Source organism: Brachionichthys hirsutus, chromosome 7 (assembly GCF_040956055.1).
Source record: "Brachionichthys hirsutus isolate HB-005 chromosome 7, CSIRO-AGI_Bhir_v1, whole genome shotgun sequence".
NCBI lineage: Eukaryota > Metazoa > Chordata > Actinopteri > Lophiiformes > Brachionichthyidae > Brachionichthys > Brachionichthys hirsutus.
The window spans coordinates 15,549,930-15,576,018 of NC_090903.1; the positions used below are offsets into that span (position 1 = coordinate 15,549,930).

Below are 26,089 nucleotides of genomic sequence, written 5' to 3' on the forward strand. Positions count from 1 at the left end.
AGCCCACGTGACCTTTGGCGCTCCACGCGGGTCACGTGACCCCTTCGGGGGGGATTATTCGGGAATCATCTGAAGGATCTCTGCGGCTGTAATTCGGCATGTTAGCGTCATAATTGATGGAAGATTCCACTTTCATCCCGTAAGACGCAGCCTCGGCGTGGATTAGCAGCCGCCGGGGCACATCTGGACTAACCAGACTGGACCCCGCCCCCCGCCCCCACCCTAAAGGTGTAGCTCAAAGGAATATATGAAACGTCACAATAAAACAGAAAAGGAAAAACGGCAATGTCGTTTTGTGACATTTTCAATTCTCCGTATTTACTTTTGTCATCAGAGATCAGATCAACAGGAAAAATAAAGCTAAAATCTCATTACGACGACTTAATAGAATAAAAATAAATAATTTCCCTTCCCTTCAGATTCCAGCAGGAACTGGGGGGAACAGGAAACTCTGCTGCTAAAGTAATTGGGGTCATGATGATGATTTGACAAAACCATCACGGCTCCTAAAAACCAATAAAGGAGAGTGAGTGGCGGCGGGAAAACACGCAAAGGAAACGATGATTAATGTTATTGGATTATTTACATTGCCCTCAACATGATTGAGTCTCAGAAATGAAATTAAAATGTGCGCTGAATGGGATTTTCCTGGAACAAACCGCAGCGGTAATAAGGAATAACTAAGCAGCTTCTCATCCCGCAGGAAAACACGGAACAAACAAGATCTGGATTAGACGACGGTGGCTGCAGTGAGGCAGATTAACAGGGGGGGGGGGGTAACCTGAGGGACAGGTATGTGGTCTCTGGTGGACCCTCCATCCCATCAACCCTCACCTGTATTAACATATTAATTCATATAATCTGATAACATAGAAGCTAAATTGGAAGAAAACAAAATGGTTACGGTACTAATACTGCAGTAAAAGTATCTGTCAGGTATTAGTACTGCAGTAGTAGAAGTACCTGCTGTACTCCAGTACCAGGGCTGATCCCTGATTGGTCCTCTCCTATAATCGCTCTTAAACAAAGTGCATCAAACGACGTGGTTAATGTTATTACGTAATGAGACAAAGTGGTTTTACGGATTGGATTGGAAGCTGCATCAAACGAAAAGCTCGAGAGGAAACGATGTTTTTACCGCCGGAGCCGTCCCTGAACCCCCCCCCCCCCCCGACCCTCGGGGACACCTGTCCCGTCGTAGATCAAGTATTTCATGTACTTCAGGTACTTGTTGAATGTTTCAGGACGGTCTCAGCGTGGGATGCTATCCACATGCTAACAAGCTAACTAGCACAACGAATCAGATCAAAAGGAGTCGAATCAGGATGAGTGAGGGTGATGAGGAGGAGCGCCGGGGCCGGGGGGAGGACTTTGGGGCATCTCCAAGACGACACCGTCCTCACACCTGGTGATGATCGATGGGAGGGAGGTGGAGGTGGTTGGTAGGTACAAGTACCTGGGACTGCAGCAGGACAGCAAGCTGGTCAGGTTATCCACAGGTCACTACAGGTAACTACAGGTAACTCTACAGGTCACTACAGGTCACTACAGGTAACTACAGGTAATTACAGGTAACTCTACAGGTAACTACAGGTAACTCCACAGGTAACTACATGTAATTACAGGTAACTCTACAGGTAACTACAGGTAACTCCACAGGTAACTCCACAGGTAACTACAGGTAACTCCACAGGTAACTCCACAGGTAACTACAGGTAACTCCACAGGTAACTACAGGTAACTCCACAGGTAACTATTATTTTACCCTCAGGAACTCGTCTTCCTCTTCATTTGCTGATAACCTGTTCATCTTATTGTTTTCCCCTCACATTAAACGATTGCTGCAGCGACTCAAATCACTTAATGCATTGTGATTGAGGCCAGGCGTTAGCCCGGGCGTTAGCCGCGCCTCCTTTAGCCGAACGACTGTTGATATTTGCTTTTAATTTAAGCAATCCACGACAAGACTCATTAACATGCAGCGAGATTAAGCGCTTCCAGCTGAGGCGATCCGCCCCTTAATGCCCGTCCCATGGAGATAATCCCTGCTAACTTGGATTGGAGGCTACAACGAGATCAGCGGCGGCGATGAGGAGATGAAGGAGGGCCGCTCGGATTTGATCCCGGCGCTCCAACAATGATTGTTTTTCCCTTTCTGCTGCAATTTGCTTAATTTGGGTGTTATTGACGGCAGCGAGTCACGGAGCCCGGAGGCCGCGCTGATCCGCAGACGGAGGAGGAGGAGGAGGAAGAGGAGGAGGAGGGGGAGGGGGAGGAGGAGGAGGGGGAGGGGGAGGAGGAGGAGGCCTCGCGTCGAGGAAACGAGGAGTTCCTAGTGAAACCAGAGATTATCCGGCTCCCCAGGAGTGAGAATAAACTCCAGGACGGATCCCGGTCCGTGTTTTTAAAAACAATCGATCAACCTGGACGCAGGTGGGGGCCAGGTGAGCTGTCAGTCAAAACGATGAAGAAGAATGATGAAGATCAGTGTTCTTAATAGTAGTACACATAATATTATTGCTCGTAATAGTAATACATGATAATACTACTACACTTGCTGGTTTTTATTCTCTTTTCATTCTTCTCCAATCTGTTCTTAACCTCGTTTGTTCTAATCCTCACACACTTTTTTGTTATTTAACACACACACACACACACACACACGCAGCACACACACGCACGCACACACACACACGCACACACACACACATGCACACACACACGCACACACACACACACACATGCACACACACACACACACACACGCACACGCACACACACACACACACACACACACTGATGAAGACAACGGGCTGATGATGGTCGACAGGTTGTTGCTGTGGAATTCTTTTTTTTCTTTGACTTAATTTCTAATTATGACAGTATGAATAGCAGAGGAGGAGGGAGGGGGGAGTGGGGGGGGGACTGAAAGAAAAAGGAGTGGCAGATGGAGGAGAGAGGGATGAAGAGACGGAAGGAGGATGGAGGGTGGAGTGAAACGGCAGCAGGTCACCAGAGATGAACCGTCCCACTGGGGGGGGTAATTACTCTGTTAATTTAAATACATTTTTATTGTCTTTTTAACCTTTGACCTCTTTCCTCCTGAAGAAGTTTTAACACTTTTTAAAACTCTCTTTGCAGAAAATCTGACGTCAGAATAAAACACGGATTCTGTTGAGGTTTAAGAAGACAAAGACGACCTGCAGCAGGTCGTCCTGCAGCAGGTCGTCTTACAGCAGGTCGTCCTGCAGCAGGTCGTCTTACAGCAGGTCGTCCTGCAGCAGGTCGTCTTACAGCAGGTCGTCTTGCAGCAGGTCGTCTTGCAGCAGGTCGTCCTGCAGCAGGTCGTCTTGCAGCAGGTCGTCCTGCAGCAGGTCGTCTTACAGCAGGTCGTCCTGCAGCAGGTCGTCTTACAGCAGGTCGTCTTGCAGCAGGTCGTCTTGCAGCAGGTCGTCCTGCAGCAGGTCGTCTTACAGCAGGTCGTCCTGCAGCAGGTCGTCCTGCAGCAGGTCGTCTTACAGCAGGTCGTCCTGCAGCAGGTCGTCTTGCAGCAGGTCGTCTTGCAGCAGGTCGTCCTGCAGCAGGTCGTCCTGCAGCAGGTCGTCTTGCAGCAGGTCGTCTTGCAGCAGGTCGTCTTGCAGCAGGTCGTCCTGCAGCAGGTCGTCTTGCAGCAGGTCGTCCTGCAGCAGGTCGTCTTGCAGCAGGTCGTCCTGCAGCAGGTCGTCCTGCAGCAGGTCGTCTTGCAGCAGGTCGTCTTGCAGCAGGTCGTCCTGCAGCAGGTCGTCTTGCAGCAGGTCGTCTTGCAGCAGGTCGTCTTGCAGCAGGTCGTCCTGCAGCAGGTCGTCTTGCAGCAGGTCGTCCTGCAGCAGGTCGTCCTGCAGCAGGTCGTCCTGCAGCAGGTCGTCCTGCAGCAGGTCGTCCTGCAGCAGGTCGTCCTGCAGCAGGTCGTCTTGCAGCAGGTCGTCTTGCAGCAGGTCGTCTTGCAGCAGGTCGTCCTGCAGCAGGTCGTCCTGCAGCAGGTCAGGCTGTAAGCGATAGCAGTAATTCAGGCGGCAGACGGCTGCAGCCCCCCCCCCCCCCCCCCCACACTGTTTTGTTGCTCCATTGTTTACTGCTATTAACGGTGACAATAGTCTGGCCACGCGTCCGACCCCCCCCCCCCCCCCCCAGCCCTCTGTGGCCCACTAATTATTCATACATGCACATTTATGCAAATAGCTTGCTAGATTAACCTAATTCAGTGCCAAAAACAACTCCTGGGTGGGATTACAGTTTTTAAATTAGACTGTCTGGAGGTCTGGACCATATACTCTTATACGCCCCCCCACCCCCCCCCTCATTTGCATTCTGTAATCTCAAAGGACACGAGGCCACGCCAGACGAACATCTAGAGAAAGCTGCAGTCTGCTGCTGTTAGCACTAATGGCTAATCATTAAATGCTAGCGTGTGGCTAAGCTACATGCTAATTTACACACAGATCAGCACTTCCTGTTTCCTGTGATGAGCCAATAACATGTTCAGATCATTTATTTATGACATCAACACTGCCCTCATTTCTGATCCGTCCACTTTCCCAGGCCGACACCTTCGACCTTTGACCCCCCCCCCCCCTCCTCCTGACCTTAATCCAGAAGCGGACGGCGTGTTAAGAGAGAGACGGAAGGAAGGACGACGGCGGGCCTTGAGTCAGGATCGTGGTGACGAAGGATCCGACCCGTCGGTGGTCACATGGTACAAGCCCCCGCCGAGACGAGGCGGTTCACATCCCACAAAGACGCAGAAAGGGTGGAATAATTCACCCGATGGGAGTTCATGTAAACCCGTCTCCATGTTGAAATGTCCATTTATGACCAGAGTCTGGAGACCAGTTCTCACATGGACCCAAAGGGGGCGGGGCTGATCACTGACCTCTGGACCTGATGATTAAACTTTGTTCTTAATCAGAACTGATCATCAGATTGACCCACAAGTTCCTTTGTCTAATATACTTTTGGAGTTCCTGGTCATCGTCGAGTGGGCGGAGCCACGTCACCTTACAGCTCTGCTGCCCTTCTATGGAGTTCTGATGTGGAGTCAACCGGAGAACTTTAAAACCTGATCAAACCACGCCAAGCAGAACAAATTAATTAGAAAGGACAGAAATAAAACAATAAAGACACGAAGGATGAAGATAAAACTCTGGAGGATCAAAGGCTCAGCGCAGAAAAATAAAAAGGCCTTAATCTGAAGATTATTCAAACCACAATCAATAAATCTCATCCTTCATATAATGGTAATCCACATTGTTTTAAAAATGAGCATAAGTTTCTGTGGAACACACACACACACACACACACACTTTAATCTCAAGTCAAACTGAGGTTCTGATTTTGTCAATTTTTTTATAATCTGCAAAAACTCTGAAGTTGCATCATAAACTACAGAAAAAGAATGAGCAGAGGTGTGTGTGTGTGTGTGTGTGCGCGCGCGTGTGTGTGTACATTAGATTTACAGTTTAAAGGTCACTTTAATATTTATTGTGAATGACTTTATTTTGAATTTCTTCAACTTCTGTTCATGTTTTCATTCTTTATTATTTATCTAAACATGGAGAAGAAAAACCGATAAAGAATATAACTGATGAACTCGCCTCCATCATTGATCAGGTTTATGATACCATTCATGTAAATAACCATTTGTTTAGACTGTTTTATGATGCTATTTATGTCATACCTTATGTATAATAATAATAATAATAATAATAATAACCAGGTTAAGTCTTTATTCTTCATGATGCTCCTCATGCTGAAAGTCCGCTGGTAGAATTCGAGCCAAATTCGAGTTTAATCCCGTTGAACGACTGCAGGCTGGCAGGCGGTGTGCGCGCGCGTGCGTGAGTGTGTGTGTGTGTGTGTGTGTGTGTGGGGAGGGGGGGGTTAGAAGGTAAAAAAATTGAGATGGTTTTAAAAAGCAATTAGAGAATCTGCTTAGACATAATTAAAGAAATTTAAGGCTGTTTTTAAACGTAATCTTTTTATTAATGTGACGTCACTGACGGAGATTACATCTGCAAATGATTTAAATGGTACCATGGCGAGATTCGTGCTACTAATAATTGTTTTAATGTGAAATTGAATTGAACCAATGAGTTTGAAATGAAATGACTCTTTTTAAAAAGGATTATATCTCAATCTACAGATTCCAACTACATGTATTCATTAGCTGCTACTTTTAAATCCGCCCCTTCAGAATAATGTTTAGATAAATTATTGATCACGTAAAGAATATGTTTACTTTCATTACATTTTCATGGAGTAAATCGATTCACAGCATCAGGCACAAAATACGTTTTATGACCGCCATCAGAATCTTTCCATTTCGAAATATTATTGATATATTATTATTGATTGTAAGATACTACACATCTTCATTTGTTGCTGGAACGTTTGTCTTGATTAAAAACATTTAATTAGTGAATACGATCAGATCTTCATGCAATTTATTCCAATCATGACGCTGAACTGATCACATCTGTTTTCAATCAACTCAATAATTTGTTTGAATTCATTATTCAATATTTAATTAATAATTATATTTATTTTCAGACTTTTTGTAATTGTATTCATACTTATTTACATATAATCAGAAATATATTATCCTAACGTTAAGAAATACAAACACCTTTTGGATTTATAAACGTTATAGTGTGGACAACATTTTTATAAATATTGGAATTGAATAATAAATTATTTAAAGTTTAAAGACCTAATTTGTTTGTTTCGCCATTTTATCTTTTGTAATTATTGAGTTTATGTTCATCATTAGTGGCCGGTATAATATTGATTAGTATATCAGGTCACGTGACGCAACAGACCCTCCTCTGATGAAAGATAAACAACATAAATTAAAAACTCTCCTCTTCCGTCCTCAGAGAAAATAAATCCTGATCGGATTGAAGGAAAATTGGTGGCAATTAATCCTCCGGGATTGAAGCAGGCCAGGGTGGTGTATGGGGGGGGGGGGGGGGGGGACCCGCTCCTGATTGGATGATGCTCTGGATAAAAGGAGCCCGCCCGCGGCTCGGTCCCGGTCTGTCCGTCGTCATCCCCAGAGTTCCGCTGAGCACCATGACGGGTCGGGAGGTCGCCGAAGAGAAGCCCAAGGTCAAGATGTTGTCTCCGGGTTTTGGGATCGACAAGTCCCGCCTGCACGGCACCGGGTTCCGGTCCAAAGGCTTCGCCATCACAGACCTGCTGGGGCTGGAGCAGCAGCCCGGCGGTGCTCCGGCATCGGGTCTGACCTCGGGGGGGTCTGGTTCCGGAGCGGAGCCGCAGGCCGGGGGTGGCGGGCTGGGCGGGTTCCCGTTCCCGGGCCGGTCACTGCCGCTGGGTCTCGGGTTCCTGTGCAGTCTGGCGGCGCAGCAACCCCCCGGTTCGCCCTGCTTCCTACCGGGACACCTGCCGCTGCTGCAAACACGGGCCGACAGCCACTACCTGCAGAACCTGGAGGGCCAGCCGGACGCCTACTCCGGTACGGGTGGGTCCAGTTCCACCGGGACAGACGCGTCAGTTCGTTTCGGACCGGTTCGTCGGGTTCTAAAGCTTTTCTTCTATATTTAAATATAAATATTTAATAATATGATTAGATTCAACCAAACTATTTTTTATTTCAAACCCAGTTCCTTTAAACGTCAGACGAAGATAAAACATTTTCGTTTTATTTGATAAGACATAAGAATCGTCTAAATGCGATGATATTTTAAATATTTCTTTCTTCATTTTAAACTTGTTTAATTTATTTTATGTTTTAGGTTACATTTTGTTTATTTAATCAGACTTTCTGTTCGTCTCGGTTCGATTCTTCTTGGGTTCAGTGTGTTTCTTCAGGACTTTGTTTAACCAGAGCAAACACGCATGAAATAAAACGGTGATGATGATCTTGTGACGCAGATGAAGAGTGTCTGTCCGACCGCAACGACGCCAAAAGCTCCGCAAACTCTCAGAAGAGGAAGAAGAGGAGACACAGGTGAGGAAAACAAACGCACCCACACCTGAGGCTGCATTTCTACTGAACAAAAATAAACTTCAAAAAACTGAAAGGTTTTGTTTTTTTTATGCCGCAACAGTTGTGTTTATTCTTAACTTTTAATGCAGGAACCTTCTAAGAAAAATACTGAGAATCGAAATAACTTTATTTAAAATCCGATGTTAAATTCAGTCTAAATATGTTGCTTATTTATGGTAATTTTACTGTATTTCGTTTTTAATAGAAACTGTTAAAACGAAAAAATCACTTATATATAGTATCAAACATATTAAAATATATATTTTTTTAATTCAAGTGATTTGGCCTCATTCTGAATATAAACAATAAACAGCAATACAGAGATGAAAGAGAAACAAATAAGTATTAAAATGAAAGAAATCACGATGCTGAAGAAATCTGAATTAGTTCTTAAAATATGGGGGAATTAAAAGATCTGCTCCGATATTTGTCGTTTTTATATTTTTAATATAATAAATCCAAACATGGTGATCCTGAATGTTCCGTTGCATTAGCTTCCTTGATGTTAGCTTTAGCCTTTAGCTGGTTGTCTCCTCCCTGCAGGACGGTGTTCACGTCCCACCAGCTGGAGGAGCTGGAGAAGGCTTTCCACGAGGCCCACTATCCCGACGTCTACGCCCGGGAGATGCTGGCGATGAAGACGGAGCTGCCGGAGGACAGGATACAGGTGAGATCCGGTACCGATAATCACCTGATCCGTCACCGATAATCACCTGATCCGTCACCGATAATCACCTGATCCGGTACCGATAATCACCTGATCCGTCACCGATAATCACCTGATCCGTCACCGATAATCACCTGATCCGTCACCGATAATCACCTGATCCGGTACCGATAATCACCTGATCCGTCACTGATAATCACTTAATTGGTCATTGATAATCACTCTTTCATTGATAATTAAATACCTGATCGGTGACAGCCGACAAATAAGTTAAGAAAAACATAATGCCTATATTTTCTGGAGCTTTCTATATTAAAACAAATTGTTTTCTTCCAGCTTTAATTAAAATCAATTAAGTTACTCAAAGTAAAGTTTGTGAAATGCAGTAATTTAATGTTTAAGTTTTTTGACTTCACTTTTGGGTGTGTAATTGTATAAATATCATGAATAAACCATTTATCTAAAAAAAGTCATAACATCTTACTTAATTGCCAACACAATATATTTGTCATTTATTTTACATCTTTATTTTCTCCTCTTTTTTTTTACCGATACGTTTATCCATTTAATAGTTACATAATAATAGCAAAGCCCTGCACGCCCTGGCGGCTTGTCCGGGGCGTCCCCGAGCGGCCTCCGGCCTGCAGACTGCTGGGACAGGCGGATGAAGCGGTTAAGAAAATGAATTAAAAGATGATTTATAGGAAACAAACCAGATATAAAGCTTCAATACTTTTTCATTTAAGATCAAAGTGTGATTATGGCCCACCTCTTACTGGACAGATAGCCAATCATGCTGTAGAGTAATCTGGCAGCTGCCAATCAGAGTTTAAGCAGGGCAAACGCCGTTCTCCAGCCCTCTTTGGCCACGCCCCTTATCACCCCTGCCATTCTGAACGCATGAATATTGGACCTAATCTGATTCCGTACGGAAGGACCTGAGTACCAGTGTCTCTTTGCTTGCTCACACCTGCCCAGGTGTGGTTCCAGAACCGTCGGGCGAAGTGGCGGAAGCGTGAGAAGTGTTGGGGCCGCAGCAGCGTCATGGCGGAGTACGGCCTGTACGGCGCCATGGTGAGACACTCCATCCCTCTGCCCGAGTCCATCCTCAACTCGGCCAAGAACGGCATGATGGGATCGTGCGCCCCCTGGCTGCTCGGTGAGCCGCATGCACGTCAGTGCCACGCACGCGCACCACACCACGCACCGCGACACACTGACAACATTCAGCGGCATGCTAAACCAGTAAGCAGCATTCATGCTAATTGTAAGCTAGTCGTTAGCATTTATGTTAAAGTCCTGCACAGACGAATGTTTCGTGTTGTTTGCATTGCATTAGAATATTTGGATTTTTATTATTGTAAAACAGATATTTAGTAGTTTATCAGGTTAGTAAAATGTTTAAATGAAAGCAGCTAGCTTTCAAACTAGCTACGTGGAGGGAGCGCAGCTAGCCCTCATGTTAGCTGGACCGTGCTACTTCCCTTTCTTCTAGGCGGTTGCTTGTGATTGGACAGAGCTACAGTCGTTGCCTAGCAACCGAGTTAAACATGACTGAGGTCCTGACTCCCAGAGACATTTATAGTTAGTAAGAAACGATTTTAAACTTTATGTTGACAGTCAGAAAGGTCACTTTGAAAAGTGTGAGCATGCTAAAACATTAGCCTTCATCACGCTATCTGACTATGAAACATTTTCTGCGACTAAACTGAATCTCGGCCTCTGTCCTCACAGGGATGCACAAAAAGTCTTTAGAAATGTCCAAGACCGGTTCCGGGCCGGCGGCGTCGGACCCGATCAACGGCGATTCATTCTGCGACGCCTCAGAGCGACCGGGCGGCAGGGAGGCGCGAGACGTCGACCGCGAGGAAGACGAGCTGCTGGAGATCGAGGAGGAGGACGTTGAGGAGGAGGTGGCCATCGATCTGTCCAGCTCCTCCAAACAGCAGCAACCGGAGGCCGGGGGGGCAACGCGGCGGCAGAACGCCAGCGAGTCCGGCAACCACAGCTGAGGGTCAGAGGTCAAGTGGGACTGACCGAAGAAGAGGCGGTTCTGTGATGATGATGATGGGAGCACAAGCACCTGATTGGCTGTCCTTTGGTTGCTATGCGAGTTATTCAGAAGCTTTAAGTGAGACGTTTATCTGGCATGCTAAAATATTAGCTTTTCGCCAATAAGTTATTTTGCAAACAAAGTTCTTGGTGACACATTTCAGCGTGACAATTTTAACTTTACTGCTATGTTAATGTTCAAATGTATGCTAAAAGATTTATTTTAATACATGATAATTAATGCATGAGCATAATAATAGCATGCTAAAATGTGAAACAATAGTTTGTTCGCATGCTAATAAACGGCAGGATTAGCCGACGGTTGATATTTTATTGCGCTAATGAATATTTATTTTTAATCAAAATGAACTTAAATTCTCCTGGTAATGAATTCTCTGTGCTGATTGGATGGAGAACCCGACTGAGGTCGTTTCAGGATGATGTAAATGATTTTGTCTGTCTGTGTGTTTATTAGTGTATTACCTGAGACTATGTTCTATATCCTTTGATATTAGGGGGGGGGGGCATAAGAGACTTATTAATGTTTAATTATTTTTTGTGTGTTTCATATTTTGTCTGTGCTGATTGGCCTCACAGAGGCTGTGAATGAATGTAATTTAAATGCAATATTTTAAAAGTTGATTCATCACACATATGGTGAATAAAAAACTATTTTTGGAACTCACTGTATTTTCTATTCTGACCTTTTGAAGCAACATAAACACTGCAGATATCTGAATGCAGGCACATCAAGGCCTATCAAATCATTAAAGGAGACATATTCTACACTTTCTCCACAAGTTAACTCAGTTAGCAGACACTTGTACGAACTATCTGTGACAGGGTTTGGGTAAAACAGACAGATGACCACTCACACCTACGGACAATTTGGAGTCATCAATTCACCTAAATTGTGTGTTTATGGAGGAAACCCACACAGAACATAAAAACTCCTCAAGTCATGTTGAATAAAATTAAAAGTATTATTTATCGTAGACATACTTGAATATTGTGGTGAAAACAGTTCTATGACACATTTAAATGATTTCCAACGCTTTACAGAAACCGGAAGTTGGTCACGACACACACGTCACTTCCGGCACGCTGTCCGTGACTTTAGCTTTTTGTGTTTCCGAAGCTGGCCGGTGATTAAATTCGTAAATATGATCGATTTGGTCACTTTCAAACACGAACTCACGCTCATCATGAACGGCCTGGCCCGGGCGGTGGTCCGGGAGGTCTTTACCGCGGCAGAGAAAGTTTCCTTTACGACACCAAACCTGGAAACCGACGTAAGCTAGCGCAGCTAACTTTAGCTAAAGGCTAACGTTAACCCTTAGCGCTCCGGAGCGGAGTCTGAAGTTTGTGCTGAATACTTTGATTTGTGTGTTTTCGCGGTTTTAACTAGTTTATGACACCATAAATCAGAATATTCATGGCTAAACCTGCGTCACTTCCTGTTGTGAGACGCAGAATAAAACTGCACAACTTTGTCTTTGAGTCGCCTCCATGTTAAACCGTATTCGAGTGTCGACAGGTGAGCGCTGGCATCTCCGTCTTTAACGTGGCCTTCGTCCTTCAGGTGGTCCTGACCTGTCTGGTGGACGAAGCTGTGGACAAAGTCCTGAAGGCGGTTGCCGTGACGACGCCGGCGGGTGAGCGCTGCTGGGATGGCGCTGCCAGCTCTGTGATCCCCCATTTAAGCACGCAATGCAACGTCTTGGTGTGTCGTTGTGTGTTCCAGGTGAGGCCGGCGTTGAGCGCCCCCCCTCGGCACGCCCCTCGGCCCCCGCCTACATCCTGACGGGGGTCAGTCTCTGAATCCGTGATGACATCAGAACCGTCCTGCGGGCTTTGAACTCAACGCGTTCTTCTGTTTTACAGAGCGCTGCCGTCGGCTCACAGTGTGCGTCGCTGCCGCCGCAGGTCGATGCTAATGCTAACCGTGAGCGCCTTCCTCCGTTCATCACATTGTCTGTCAATCAATATGCATATTGATGAGCTCGCGAGGTTTACTATCGCCACCCGCTGGACACTTGGAGCTACAACGTCTGATTCGAAGATCAATCCTAACGTTAAATATTGTCTTCAGGTGAAAGTGAAACGGAAGACGCGGCGACGCCCGGCGGCGAGCCCTCCTCCACCTCCGCTCTCCTGCAGGCGGACCTTCTTGATCACGAATACGCTCGGCCATCCTCGCTGCCGCCGGGCGCCGCCTCAGCAGCAGGAGGCGGAGCCAACAGCCGGAAGCTGCGTCCGCCTGCCGAGACGACGGAACGCCACCACCGCTGCGTCCCGTGCGGGATGTTGTTCCTCACCTCGGAGCGCCTCTCCGATCACCGGACCAAGTCTCACCTGGCGTGCTCGGCGTGCGGCGCCACGTTTAACGGCGTGCTGAGGCTCCGTGAGCATGAGAGCAAACAGCACGGCCTCTTGCCGTACGCCTGCGACCACTGCCCGAAGAGATTCAACCACAAAGCTCACCGCGACCTTCACGTGAAGGCGCGGCACACCGGCGAGAAGACGTGCCACTGTGACCTCTGTGGGCGGGGCTACGCCTGCGTCAGCGTGCTGAAGACGCACCGCGTGACGCACTTCGACAAGACGTTCATCTGCGACGTCTGCGGGAAGAGCTTCTACCACGCCTGCCACCTGACGCGCCACAAAGCGGTGCACCAGGAGGCGCGGCCTCACCGGTGCTCCACCTGTGGGCGGGGCTTCACGCAGGCGGCCAACCTGCGCAGCCACCAGGCGACCCACGGCGGCGAGCGCCAGCTGTGCTCCGTCTGCGGTAAGAGCTACCGCTGCCTGAAGAACCACCTGATCAGCAGACACGCCCACGAGCTCCCCGCCGGCGAGCTGCCGGGCGGGTGCGCCGGCGCCACCTGCCGGGTGTGCGGCAAAAAGTTCCCCAACGCGTCCCAGCTGAGGGTTCACCAGAGGAGCCACAGCGGGGAGAAACCCTTCCGCTGCGACGTCTGCGGGAAGAGCTACCGGTTGAGGGAGCTGCTCCGGGACCACGGGCACGCCCACAGCGGCGAGCGGCCCTACAGGTGCGCCCTGTGCCCCAAAACGTTCAGCCTGGCCACCAGCCTCGCCCGCCACCGCAGCATCCACGGCGGGGCCACGCCCCACAGCTGCGGATGCTGCGGCAAGCACTTCCGGCTGCTCGCCTTCCTCAAGGCTCACCTGCAGACCAAAGCTCACCTGAAGCAGGCGCAGCGGAGGAGCGCCCCCGACCTCTGACCTCCGTCGGCGACGATGGGTTCGTGTTTACCATTAGATTACAGATTACAGATTACCATTAAACGAAACCTGTCGAACAAACAAAGGTGGGATTATTCGTGTGCATCAAAGTGTTTGTCTCTTCCACCTGCTGACATCAAAAGAACTCTAATCTGGTTCCAGCTGCAGTAAATTAATCTCCTTAACAGATTCCACACGAAAGCAGATTAATAGATCAATGCTTGTTTATTGTTTATTATCATTGGAATTATTTCAGTCAGTTTGAGAGAAAAACATTTTGTGGGTCATGAGGTGACCTGCAGGGGGCAGCGTCCGTCAGAACCGGACCACTGGAGAACCTGGTAGTTCTGCTCTGGACCACTCAGACCCCCTGCTTCAGAACCCGGTCTCGAACCCAGACCCACAGAACCGCTTCATGGTAGTTCTGCCCTGGACCCGGTCTAGTCCAGAACCCGGTCAGCCCAACGGAACTGAACTGAGGAGCTTCAAGGTCAAAGACGAGGAAGGCTGGAGTGGAAGATGTTTACAGAACATTTACGTCACGTGGTTCCTGACGTCGGTCATTTAAGGTGAGCCGCTCAGGTGAATGGAGCCACGCCCACTGACGGGTTAAAGACGGATCACGGTAAAAAAGTACGGAGGCTCAGGTGGTCCAAAACACTCGACCAACCTAAAGGCTATTAGGGGCGTGGCCGCCCGGTGAAAGGTGTGTAAACACCTTTAGCGTCTCACCGGACAGAGACGGAACTGTGAGGTCCAGAGTTCCGGTTCTGAGCCCAACACGAGTCGAACAAATGCTGGACTCACTTCCGCTTCATGTATGTTGAAGCCCCGAGACGTTCAGCGGTCACGTGGTTATCCGATCCGTCTTCTGTACCTGGAGACACCTGAGACGGCTCGTGTTGCGGTACGTCTCGGTCCTGATCCAGAACCTGATCAGAACCAGAACCAACATGGCTGCAGCTCAGACTACCAGGACGACTGGACTCTTCCGAACCCTCCTGAGCCGCTGCACGGCACCGGCACCGGCACCGGCACGTCACCGGTGTCGGTCCTCCCCGCCGCCGCCGCCACCGGGCGCCTGGAGCTCCCAGCTGTCCCGGCTTCCCCACCGGGACTTGTACCGGCTCTCGGTCACGGATCCGGATCGGTTCTGGGGGTCTGCCGCCGTTGACAGGCTCCGCTGGGTGGAACCGTTCCGCCGCGTCCGGGACTGCGAGCTCGGCACCGGGAAGATCAGCTGGTTCCTGGGAGGGAAGCTCAACGTCTCCGGTAAGAGAAGGACCGACGGGCGGAGGATCAGCGGATAACGAGATCAAAGAGAGGATGTTCCGCAAAACAACAACAACAAAAACATAAAAAAAAGTATTTAACGCTGCCCCGTGGCACGTAATAATATATTTACTACTTTTACTGCAACACCCAAATACCTACGCGTGTACCTCAGTATGAGTCCGCAGACTACCATACACAAATACTCTTTGTATTTCTTGGGTCTTGTTTCGTTATTCCTCGTGTTTGTACTTTTGAAAAACCATTTCCTTTCATCTTTTTTTAAACGGAGTAATTTTAGCACATTGCTCAAGTTCCTCTTGTAGACTGTCCAGAGTTCCAGCCCACATATCGCAGTACTTTTCATAGTAGTTCCTACCCTCCGCTCAGGTTGTAACCCCCCCCCCCCCCCCCCCCCCCTGCAGGAGGTAAATGATTATATTTATTATATTGTATATAATCAGTAATATCTGCAGCTCCACCTGATCTGAGTAAAGAATATTCTGTGTGGAAACGGTGGCGCTCAATGAGTTAATATACTGTATTTATATATTTGAGTTTAATAAAAAAAATACGAGTATTAATATTACTACTAGTATTACTACTACCGTCCAGCGGTTTCGCGTCTTCATCCCGTTTGTCCGATAATAATCCAATCGTGATCCAATAATGATCGGAGCCCGTCAATAATCCCAGACACAATCAGGACCATCAATCCATTCAGAATCAATGCGGGTTCCACCGGGCTCAGAACTCTGTCCCTCCGGTCAGCCGAAACGCTCATCAGATATTGATCTGAATCAATATCACTGATTGACAGAATCTTTTAAAAGAACAGACGAATAGAATAAACAGGGTCGTGTGACTGTGATGGTTCTAGTGAGGTCATGTGACTGTGATGGTTCTAGTGAGGTCATGTGATGGTTCTAGTGAGGTCATGTGACTGTGATGGTTCTAGTGAGGTTGTGTGACGGTGATGGTTCTAGTGAGGTCATGTGACTTTGATGGTTCTAGTGAGGTCATGTGACTGTGATGGTTCTAGTGAGGTCATGTGATGGTTCTAGTGAGGTCGTGTGATGGTTCTAGTGAGGTCGTGTGATGGTTCTAGTGAGGTCGTGTGATGGTTCTAGTGAGGTCGTGTGACGGTGATGGTTCTAGTGAGGTCATGTGATGGTTCTAGTGAGGTCGTGTGATGGTTCTAGTGAGGTCATGTGACGGTGATGGTTCTAGTGAGGTCATGTGACTGTGATGGTTCTAGTGAGGTTGTGTGACGGTGATGGTTCTAGTGAGGTCATGTGACTTTGATGGTTCTAGTGAGGTCATGTGACTGTGATGGTTCTAGTGAGGTCGTGTGATGGTTCTAGTGAGGTCGTGTGATGGTTCTAGTGAGGTCGTGTGACGGTGATGGTTCTAGTGAGGTCATGTGATGGTTCTAGTGAGGTCGTGTGATGGTTCTAGTGAGGTCATGTGACGGTGATGGTTCTAGTGAGGTCATGTGACTGGCGCTTTGATGTCTCAGTGAACTGTCTGGACGTCCACGTGGAGACGCACCCGGACCGAGTGGCGCTGATCTGGGAGCGGGACGAGCCCGGAACCGAAGTGAAGGTCACCTACAGGTAGGAGCGATGCTCTACGCAGACGACGCCGGTGTGTATCCGACCGCCGTCCGACACCGCCCCGCCCTGTAGATCATGCTTTAGTGTGACAAAGATTGATCCATCGTCGACCAATCAGCACCCACTTCCTGTTCCCTGCCCGACAGGGAGCTGCTGGAGACCACATGCCGCCTCGCCAACACCCTCAAAAGCCACGGGATCCAGAAGGGGGACAGGGTGGCCGTCTACATGCCCGTGTCGCCGCTGGCGGCGGCGGCCATGTTGGCGTGCGCGCGCATTGGCGCGGTGCACACGGTGGTGTTCGCCGGCTTCAGCTCGGAGGCGCTGGCCGGGCGGATCCAGGACGGTGAGTCAGAGAAATGTTCCGTCCGGCGTCTAGTCCCGGTCCGGTGCCGGTCCGGTGCCGGGCGGCCCGGACGCGGGAGTGACATCACACAGACAAACAGGAAGTCTCCGCCCCCAAAGGTTAGTTAATGATGTCATCGTTATAGGTTAGTTAATGATGTCATTATAGGTTAGTTAATGATGTCATCGTTACAGGTTAGTTAATGATGTCATTATAGGTTAGTTAATGATGTCATTATAGGTTAGTTAATGATGTCATTATAGGTTAGTTAATGATGTCATCGTTATAGGTTAGTTAATGATGTCATTATAGGTTAGTTAATGATGTCATTATAGGTTAGTTAATGATGTCATCGTTATAGGTTAGTTAATGATGTCATCGTTATAGGTTAGTTAATGATGTCATCGTTATAGGTTAGTTAATGATGTCTTTATAGGTTAGTTAATGATGTCATTGTTATAGGTTAGTTAATGATGTAATTGTTATAGGTTAGTTAATGATGTCATTATAGGTTAGTTAATCATTATAGGTTAGTTAATGATGTCATCGTTATAGGTTAGTTAATGATGTCATTATAGGTTAGTTAATGATGTCATTATAGGTTAGTTAATGATGTCATCGTTATAGGTTAGTTAATGATGTCATTATAGGTTAGTTAATGATGTCGTTATAGGTTAGTTAATGATGTCATTATAGGTTAGTTAATGATGTCATCGTTATAGGTTAGTTAATGATGTCATTATAGGTTAGTTAATGATGTCATTATAGGTTAGTTAATGATGTCTTTATAGGTTAGTTAATGATGTCATCGTTATAGGTTAGCTAATGATGTCATTATAGGTTAGTTAATGATGTCTTTATAGGTTAGTTAATGATGTCATCGTTATAGGTTAGTTAATGATGTCACTGACGAACCTTCAGATCGGATCCATCAGAATCTCAGTGACCGTGAACTAAATTCTGGTTCTGCTATAAACGGCTGCTTTCAGAACTCAGTCCAGTTCAAAGAGGAGTTTTTGAAGGTCGAACCAGCAGGAAGCTTAGCCCCGCCTCCCGTTCCTGCGGGTCATGAAAGGTCAGAGAATCAACGACGTCTTGTTTTGGGAACAATCCAACCCAACCATGTCGTTCCAACAGCTGGCCGAGCGCCTGGAGCAGCAGCCATGACGGGGGGCGGAGCCAGGCGTCAGCTGATACTGGCTGAGTCCAAGTTTATGTTTATCAGTTATTAGTTATTGATCTTAAATCAGTTTACAGCAGCTCATAAAGCGTTGAAGGTGCGTTCAGGGCCGTCAGGACAAACTGGCCCGAGTGTTTGTGTCTGATTTGTGTGAATAAACTGGCGTCTGCTGTGTTGACAGCTCGGTGCAAAGCCGTGGTCACCTGTAACGAAGGTGTGAGGGGGGGGCGTCTCCTCCCACTGAAGTCCACGGTGGACGCGGCGGTGAGGAGCTGCCCGACTGTCCAACACGTCTTCGTCAGCCAGAGAACCAAAAACCCTGCAGCGATGGGACACCTGGACGTCCCCCTGGAGCAGGTGAGACATCCGGGACCACGTAGTAGCAGTACCAGTATGGTATTAGTGTGTTCGTAGTAGTATACTAGTAGTACCAGTATAGTAATAGTGTGTTCGTAGTAGTATACTAGTAGTAGTAGTATAGTATTAGTGTGTTAGTAGTAGTATACTAGTAGTAGTAGTATAGTATTAGTGTGTTAGTAGTAGTAGTAGTATACTAGTAGTAGTAGTAGAGTAGTAGTACTTTTATATGGTCTGCTTATTGGGTTTTGTGCTTATTATACTGTAATATTTATATTTAATAATGTTATTTTTCTATTTTATAGTTGTATTTCTTTATATAGTACAATACTTTGGTAAACTTTAGATATTTAAATGTGCTATATAAATAAATTTGACCTTGACCTAGTAGTATCAGTATTAGTCGTTGTAGAAGACAGGTATGGTGGGCACCGAATGCATGTGTGTGTCGGCTGCCCCGTGTGGTGAATGTGAGTATAGCTTGGGAGTGGGTGTGCCCGTGGGTGTGTGCGTGTGGGCGTGTATGAGGTTTAAAGGTGCGCACTCACCGGGGACACGGAGCTAGGGGAGAGGCGGTTGGGTAGCCGTAACTTTTGTTGACCGCTTTTACACACCTTTTGTACGCTTTGTCTGTATTCCATGGTTCATTTCACCGATCCATTATTCATCCGTGCAATATACCTTTCGGACTTTGTTCATCGCCAGTACCGCCGTACTTGTGCCTCAAATAAATCCACCCGTGAACGCATCCAGGATTCCGCGTCTCTGTACGGACATTTTAGCGCGTCGGATAAATACGCAGGACCCAACACACCTCTCAGCGGCTAAAGCAGGAAAGGAAGCCGCAACAGTGGTATTTGTACTACAGTTATGTGTCCTATCTCGTAGTTCATGACCTCTCAGTCTCCGGTTTGTCCTCCGGAGGCGATGGACAGCGAGGATCTTCTGTTTCTTCTCTACACCTCAGGAAGTACCGGGAAACCGAAAGGCATCGTTCACACGCAGGCCGGGTACCTGCTGTATACTTCACTGACCCACCAGGTGCGTGGATTCTAAAGAGCTGGACCTGTTTTTGTCTGTTGGGGTTTAATTGAGGAAGAAGAGAAGTCACACAACGGGATGTTTGTCCTAGGTCCTATAGGAGACGAGGGGACCCCCCCCCCCCCCCCCCCACTGCCAAATATTTATCAGTGCTAATTTCTAAAGCGGCTTACTGTTTGGTTTTGGTTTTTGTTGGGGGGGGGGGGGTGTGCAACAGAACAAAAACGCCTTTATCTGGAAAACACAAGGAGGGATGGCTCGAAGCCCGGGAACAGGGCGAGAGACACTGCAATAGAGAGAGGGAGGAGGCGTTGCTAGGAGACCCCACTGAACTGGAAGAAATCACTTCATTAAGTTTTTACTGAATTTGATGGAGTGAAATCAGCAGCAGCAAATACCAAGTAAAAAGAACAACTAAAGAAATAGTGAAATACACTTTTAAAAGTATTTAAGTATGAAGAAAAATTTAGTATACGTATATGAATAAATGTAGATTAAGTAGTTTGAGTAGCAGGTGTAGTTTAAGTACCTTGTGTAGTTTAAGTAGCAGGTGTAGTTTAAGTACCTGGTGTAGTTTAAGTACCTGGTGTAGTTTAAGTAGCAGGTGTAGTTTAAGTACCTGGTGTAGTTTAAGTAGCAGGTGTAGTTTAAGTAGCAGGTGTAGTTTAAGTACCTTGTGTAGTTTAAGTACCTGGTGTAGTTTAAGTAGCAGGTGTAGTTTAAGTACCTGGTGTAGTTTAAGTAGCAGGTGTAGTTTAAGTACCAGGTACAGTTTAAGTATGTCATGTCTTCAGTACGTCTTTGACTACCGGGACGGGGACGTGTTCGGCTGCGTGGCGGACGTCGGCTGGATAACGGGACACAGCTACGTGGTTTACGGTCCTCTGTGCAACGGCGCCACCACAGTCCTGTTTGAGAGCACACCTGTTTACCCAAACCCAGGTAAGAGCCCGAAGAGCTCTTGTAATCGATGGGGCGCCCATTCGGGTCGGTTCTGGATCGGGCTCATGGTTCCGACCTGCTTGCGTCTTCTCAGTGGTTCCAGTTCCTGGACTCTATCGACCACAAAGCTCTTCGATCCGTCGCCAACCTTAAATCCCGGCGGCCCGGTGACCCGGCGACCCGGCGACCCGGTGACCCGGTGACCCGCATGGCGGGTCCAGCGACTGTAGATCGAGACGATTGACGTCGTCGGGACGATTTTTATTCACTTCTACGTTGACTTCCACGCGTCTCCTGTGGAAGACATTTTAAACCTCGTGGGCTTCTCCTGATGGAGTAAAGGTTAAAGGTTAAATTAGCATACGTGCTACGTGGTGCCTTGCTGAGGTCAGCGGTCCTGCGGCCCGGCGTAGCGCCGAACTGAGGGAGCGTCTCGCCAGCGTTGGGTTACTCATTAACGCCGTTAACGTGGGTTTACTCTCTGCATCTCTGATCCGACAGGAAGGTCATGTGACCTTTTAGTCTCAGCAATGTGGACGTGACCTTTGACCTGTTTGTTGGACTGAGACAGAAATTCGCAAACTGAGAAGTGTCGCTGTAGAATCCGGAGTCCAGTTTGATCCGGATCGAGATCAAACCGAGACCGGAGGAGGCGAGCGAGCGGGATCAGTGTTGATGTGTGTGTGTGTGCGTGCGTGTGCGTGCGTGTGCGTGCCTGTCCTTCAGGCCGGTATTGGGAGATGGTCCAGCGTCTCCGGATCAATCAGTTCTACGGCGCCCCGACGGCTCTGCGGCTGCTGCTGAAGTATGACGACGGCTGGGTGAAGAAGTACGACCGCTCGTCCCTGAAGACGCTCGGATCAGGTCACATGATCGTCCTGGCATGTTTGAATGAGTCGCACGGTCGCGTGCTAAACGACAGGCGTGACCTCAAGCGTGACCTCAGGCGTGACCTCAGGCTGGACTCTGGACAGTCAGACTGAAGATTAGTTTCTTTCTTTGCTGATGATGTTCTGTTCTTCCATCAGTTATCAGCTTCAGACCGGACTGGACGGGTCCGTACGCCGTCAATGCATCATAACCCACTGTGTGTGTGTGTGTGTGCGTGTGTGTGTGTGCGCGTGTGTGTGTGTGTGCGTGTGCGTGTGTGCGTAGTGGGTGAGCCCATCAACCATGAGGCCTGGCACTGGTTCCACAGCGTGGTTGGAGACGGAAGATGTCCTTTAGTGGATACATGGTGGCAGACAGGTGAGACGACCGACCGACCGACCAACGGACCGACCGACCGACCAACGGACCGACCGACCGACCAACTGACCGACCGACCGACCGACCGACCAAACTCCTCGTCTTCTTCGGGTTCATCTCGTTAGGATCCGCGATCAGGAACCCGAACGTTCCTCGTCCCGGCCGGCGGTTCTGACTGCTGATCCGTTCGGTTCTCCGGACCGAACCGCTGACTCGCTGATTAGCAGCAGAACGCGTACGGCTGTGCTGGAAATGAACTAAGATCAAAGCCCGCGGAGGATCAGTGACCCAATTCCTTCTGAATCAGACGGTAAACTCTCTGCCAGCTGCTGCTTCCCTTTAAACCAAAGAGAGTCCCAATAAATTAAGAAATTAAAGGAAATTAACTCTTTGTGTAGGAGCAGCTTCCGCCCCCTGGTGGCAGACGGATGTAACTGTTGCTGGCTGAATGAGGCGACTCGCTCCAGAGGATGACTTTCTTATTTGCGTGTTTAAAAGTTCTGATGTGTCGGTTGAGTTCAGAGCCGGGCTTAAAAGAACAGGCACACCTGTCCTCTCCAGATGTGCAGGAAAGCTTCTGATTGGATAGCTCAATCACGTGTTAGACAAGAACAAGGAAGCGTCGTTTTTGTAAAGAACACAGAACATGAAAAGAACGCGAGCAGCTTGCTCCACCGGTCCGATCCACACCCTCTTGTGTCATTAATAGGAAATACAACGCTGTGGATGCCTCTAGGGGGCGCTGTCAGGACTGGTGAATTATATCAACAGTAAAAGTTCCATGACGTGAATTCACAATCAGCCGGGTCGTCTGCTGCTGTGGTTAAATATTTCTGGAGCAAACCCAGTTGTCCTTGAACGCACCACCGGCCCGAGTCTGTTCATTGTTCTCCTGTCCCCAGAGACCGGCGGGATCTGCATCGCCCCCCGCCCCGCTGAGGAAGGCGCTCCCATCATCCCGACGATGGCGATGAGGCCGTTCTTCGGCATCCAGCCGGTGCTCATGGGAGAGACGGTGACCCCAAACACAACATTCAGCACTGTGCTTGTGACGTTGCAGTACGACCACGAGAGCGGCACGCGGCGTTAATCTGGATCCGGTCTCCTCGCCGGATTTAAACAAATGAAAAGCGTCTGGGTTCATTAGTGGTCCCGTGGCAGTTTGGGACCGGAGGATTGGAGTGAAAGTGACCCCGACCTCCTCTGTGAAACCGAAGAAGGCCTAATCTAATCTAATCTAATCTAATCTACGTCAGTAACCGGCGATGATGAGAAACCTCGAGCGTCTGCAGATTACAGCGCCTGAAAGTCGCTTCATCAAAGCTAGCAGCTGCTGCCGTCAAAGATTAAACTGAGGATGGGAGAGTCACTCGAAAGCTTCTTTGACCTGCTACATCTAGAGGTCAAAGGTTAACGAGACGCAGCTTGATGGTTGGACACCTGAAGCCGATTGGACAAGAGTCCACCGGAAACCACAATTACAAAGAGATGCTACTCAAGCTAGGGTTATCAAAGTAAAGGCTAAAGCTAACGTGTTCATCCAATGCTATCATTGTTATAGCTAACGACACAAAGTTAGCATCTGGGACATATTTTGTGAGACTAATCATATTTCTTTAAGCAAAATATGATCAAGTTTAATTTCTGTCTGCGGCGCGTTCATGTCCTCCTCACAGTCCAGAGAGTTAGCCTGAACGCATGCTAACAGCCGCTACGTAGCTTAGCAACTGTGTCCAGCTCTTCTTATTGCGCCGTGCGTTTAAAGGGTGAGCGTCTGGCCGGTAACGACGTCGGCGGGGCGCTGTGTTTGAGTCAGCCATGGCCCGGGATGGCCCGGACCATCTACGGAGACCACCAGAGGTTCACCGAGGCCTACCTGAAACCGTATCCTGGTCAGTGGCGCTGAAACCCACGAATGGCTTCAGGATTCCGGGCTGTGAGCTGAATGTCTGTTTGTCAGGTTGTTACTTCACCGGGGACGGCGCGTACCGCTCAGAGGACGGCTACTACCAGATAACGGGCCGGATGGATGACGTCATCAACGTCAGCGGCCATCGCCTCGGCACGGCGGAGATAGAGGACGCTCTGGTGGGAATCCTGATGCTAATGCTAGTCAGTAGCGTTAGCAGTGGTTCAGGTTCAGGGCGACATGGTTTATACTACTTGAGTTAACAATAGTAGTAATTATCAGAGTGTTTCTGGGCTTTAATCTGACTGGATTAAGAATTAGAAGATCTTGTTTTATGTCTAAATTTGGCTTCGGCTGAAAACTGCTTTTGATTCATCGTTTTGCAGGATGAGCATCCAGCTGTTCCAGAAACAGCTGTTATCGGAGTTCCACATGACATTAAAGGAGAAGGTGAGTCAGAAGAACACACAAACTCGTGTTTGTTTCTGTCAGAGCCTTCAAAATAAAGGTCTACAGCTAGGGCGGGGCAATAAAGAAGGGTAAGATCCTTCCTTATTGCCCCGCCAGTGAGCTGAGCAAAGAAAGAAAACGATTCCGTAGTTATATTTACATAATTTGATTGTTGATTATTTATTGCTGATATTTCTAAGGTTAGTTTGTTCTTCTATTATTTGCTAATCATAACAATGAAGTTATGTTATGGTCTTGAGACGCAGGAAGTTAAGTTTGATTTCTAGCACATTGCTGCCTCCTGCTGGTGCGGCAGTAGACTTGAAACGCAGGATAAGAATTACTGGAGGGGTGGGGGGGGGTCTCCCTGCGACTATTGATCAATCCAGCGACACTGGAGCTAGATAGGAAAGAGAGAGAGAAGGATCGGGGGCAAAGAAATGGCAGGGTGGACGAAGCCTGTCTCCTATCACCTGACCTGATCATGAGGCTAGAACAGCCAATCAAACGCGCCCCTTTTGTCCAATCATTGTGCTTCCAGTGCCGTTCGCCTTCGTGGTTCTGAAGGAGGAATTTGCTGACGACGGCGCCGCCGTCCTCCAGCAGCTCAGAGAACTCGTCGCCACCAAGATCGCCAAATACGCCATCCCGGATCACTTCCTAGTGAGGCTCCGCCCACATCTGGTTTCCATGCCAACACAGTTCTCCACACACTTTGAAATGTCACCAAAGGTGCTGAGCTCACCTGTCAGCCAATCAGGACTCAGTATTTCCTGCTATTTGTGTCTCAGGTTGTGAAGCGACTTCCAAAGACTCGCTCCGGGAAGATTATGCGGCGTATCCTGAGGAACGTTGCCATGGAGACCACCGAAGACCTCGGAGACGTGTCGACTCTGGACGACCCGTCTGTTGTCAAGGAGATCATTGACACCCACGAGCAGTACAGGAAGCAGGGAGGAGGAGGAAGAGGAGGAGGAGGACAAGCTGCTGTATAACACAGGAAGGAAGTGGGCAGGGACAAGCAGGTCCTCAGGTACAAACAAGATCATCAGGTTGACCTGTTCTGACATCACACCCCGGTTTACCCACAATCCCATGCTGCTGCTGCTCAGTCACATTTCCCATAAACTCCTCGTGGACTTTCAACCCGATCAACCTCCGCTGGTCCTTTACCTCACTGCTGGGATGAAGCCCCGCCCTCAGGAAACGTTTGAATTCAGTGTTTGTTGCACCTGCTGGCCCAACGTTACATGTTGAATATAAGCCCCGCCTCCTACAACTGATAGAACTAAGCTGGTCCTTACTTAACGACTTAGTCATTTAAGGACGACTCGGAGTTCTGATGGAGTTCTGATATGAGTCTGATTTTATGTACACTCTTTTAATCACAAAAGATTTATTGAATCATTTTACTGAAGATATAATAATAATACAAATTCTATTGAATAAGATAGAGAGTTAATCTTAAGACATTTTTGAATCAAATTAGAATTTTTTTAATCTGTTTTTTATTTCATTCTGAGCAGATTCCTATTTTGAAACAGATTTGATAGATTTGTTGTTTAAAGCTCGAATAATTTTTTGACAGTTGATTTATGTGCAAATAAACTTTATTGATAAAACTCTGCTGTCAGTCTGTTTGATTTAAATCTCAGTAAAGAACAGCAGAATATTTCATGGCTTCATTTACTTGTGTTTCTGTACTCCGGCCGGCAGAGG

General features: G+C 47.9%; 3 protein-coding genes across 3 annotated transcripts; all 3 read left to right on the plus strand.

The window, feature by feature from the left end:
* Positions 1–7,107: 7,107 nt before the first annotated feature.
* Positions 7,108–10,723, plus strand: vsx1 (visual system homeobox 1 homolog, chx10-like). Its single transcript, XM_068741434.1, has 5 exons — positions 7,108–7,510; positions 7,930–8,005; positions 8,588–8,711; positions 9,690–9,885; positions 10,446–10,723. Exons 1-5 carry the CDS (start codon positions 7,108–7,110, stop codon positions 10,721–10,723), a joined length of 1,077 nt encoding a protein of 358 aa, XP_068597535.1.
* Positions 10,724–11,879: 1,156 nt separating this feature from the next.
* LOC137896239 (oocyte zinc finger protein XlCOF6-like) lies at positions 11,880–14,082 on the plus strand. Its single transcript, XM_068741769.1, has 5 exons — positions 11,880–12,055; positions 12,346–12,418; positions 12,508–12,572; positions 12,648–12,708; positions 12,856–14,082. The coding sequence occupies exons 1-5, from the start codon at positions 11,927–11,929 to the stop codon at positions 14,007–14,009; spliced, it is 1,482 nt and encodes a 493-aa protein (XP_068597870.1). The 5' UTR covers positions 11,880–11,926; the 3' UTR covers positions 14,010–14,082.
* An 880-nt stretch (positions 14,083–14,962) lies between these two features.
* On the plus strand, positions 14,963–25,365 carry acss1 (acyl-CoA synthetase short chain family member 1). Its single transcript, XM_068740968.1, has 14 exons — positions 14,963–15,281; positions 16,801–16,897; positions 17,044–17,243; positions 18,605–18,780; positions 19,669–19,821; positions 20,616–20,763; positions 21,490–21,627; positions 21,919–22,011; positions 22,914–23,026; positions 23,777–23,903; positions 23,972–24,099; positions 24,307–24,370; positions 24,912–25,033; positions 25,162–25,365. The coding sequence occupies exons 1-14, from the start codon at positions 14,963–14,965 to the stop codon at positions 25,363–25,365; spliced, it is 2,082 nt and encodes a 693-aa protein (XP_068597069.1).
* The last annotated feature ends 724 nt before the right edge of the window (positions 25,366–26,089 follow it).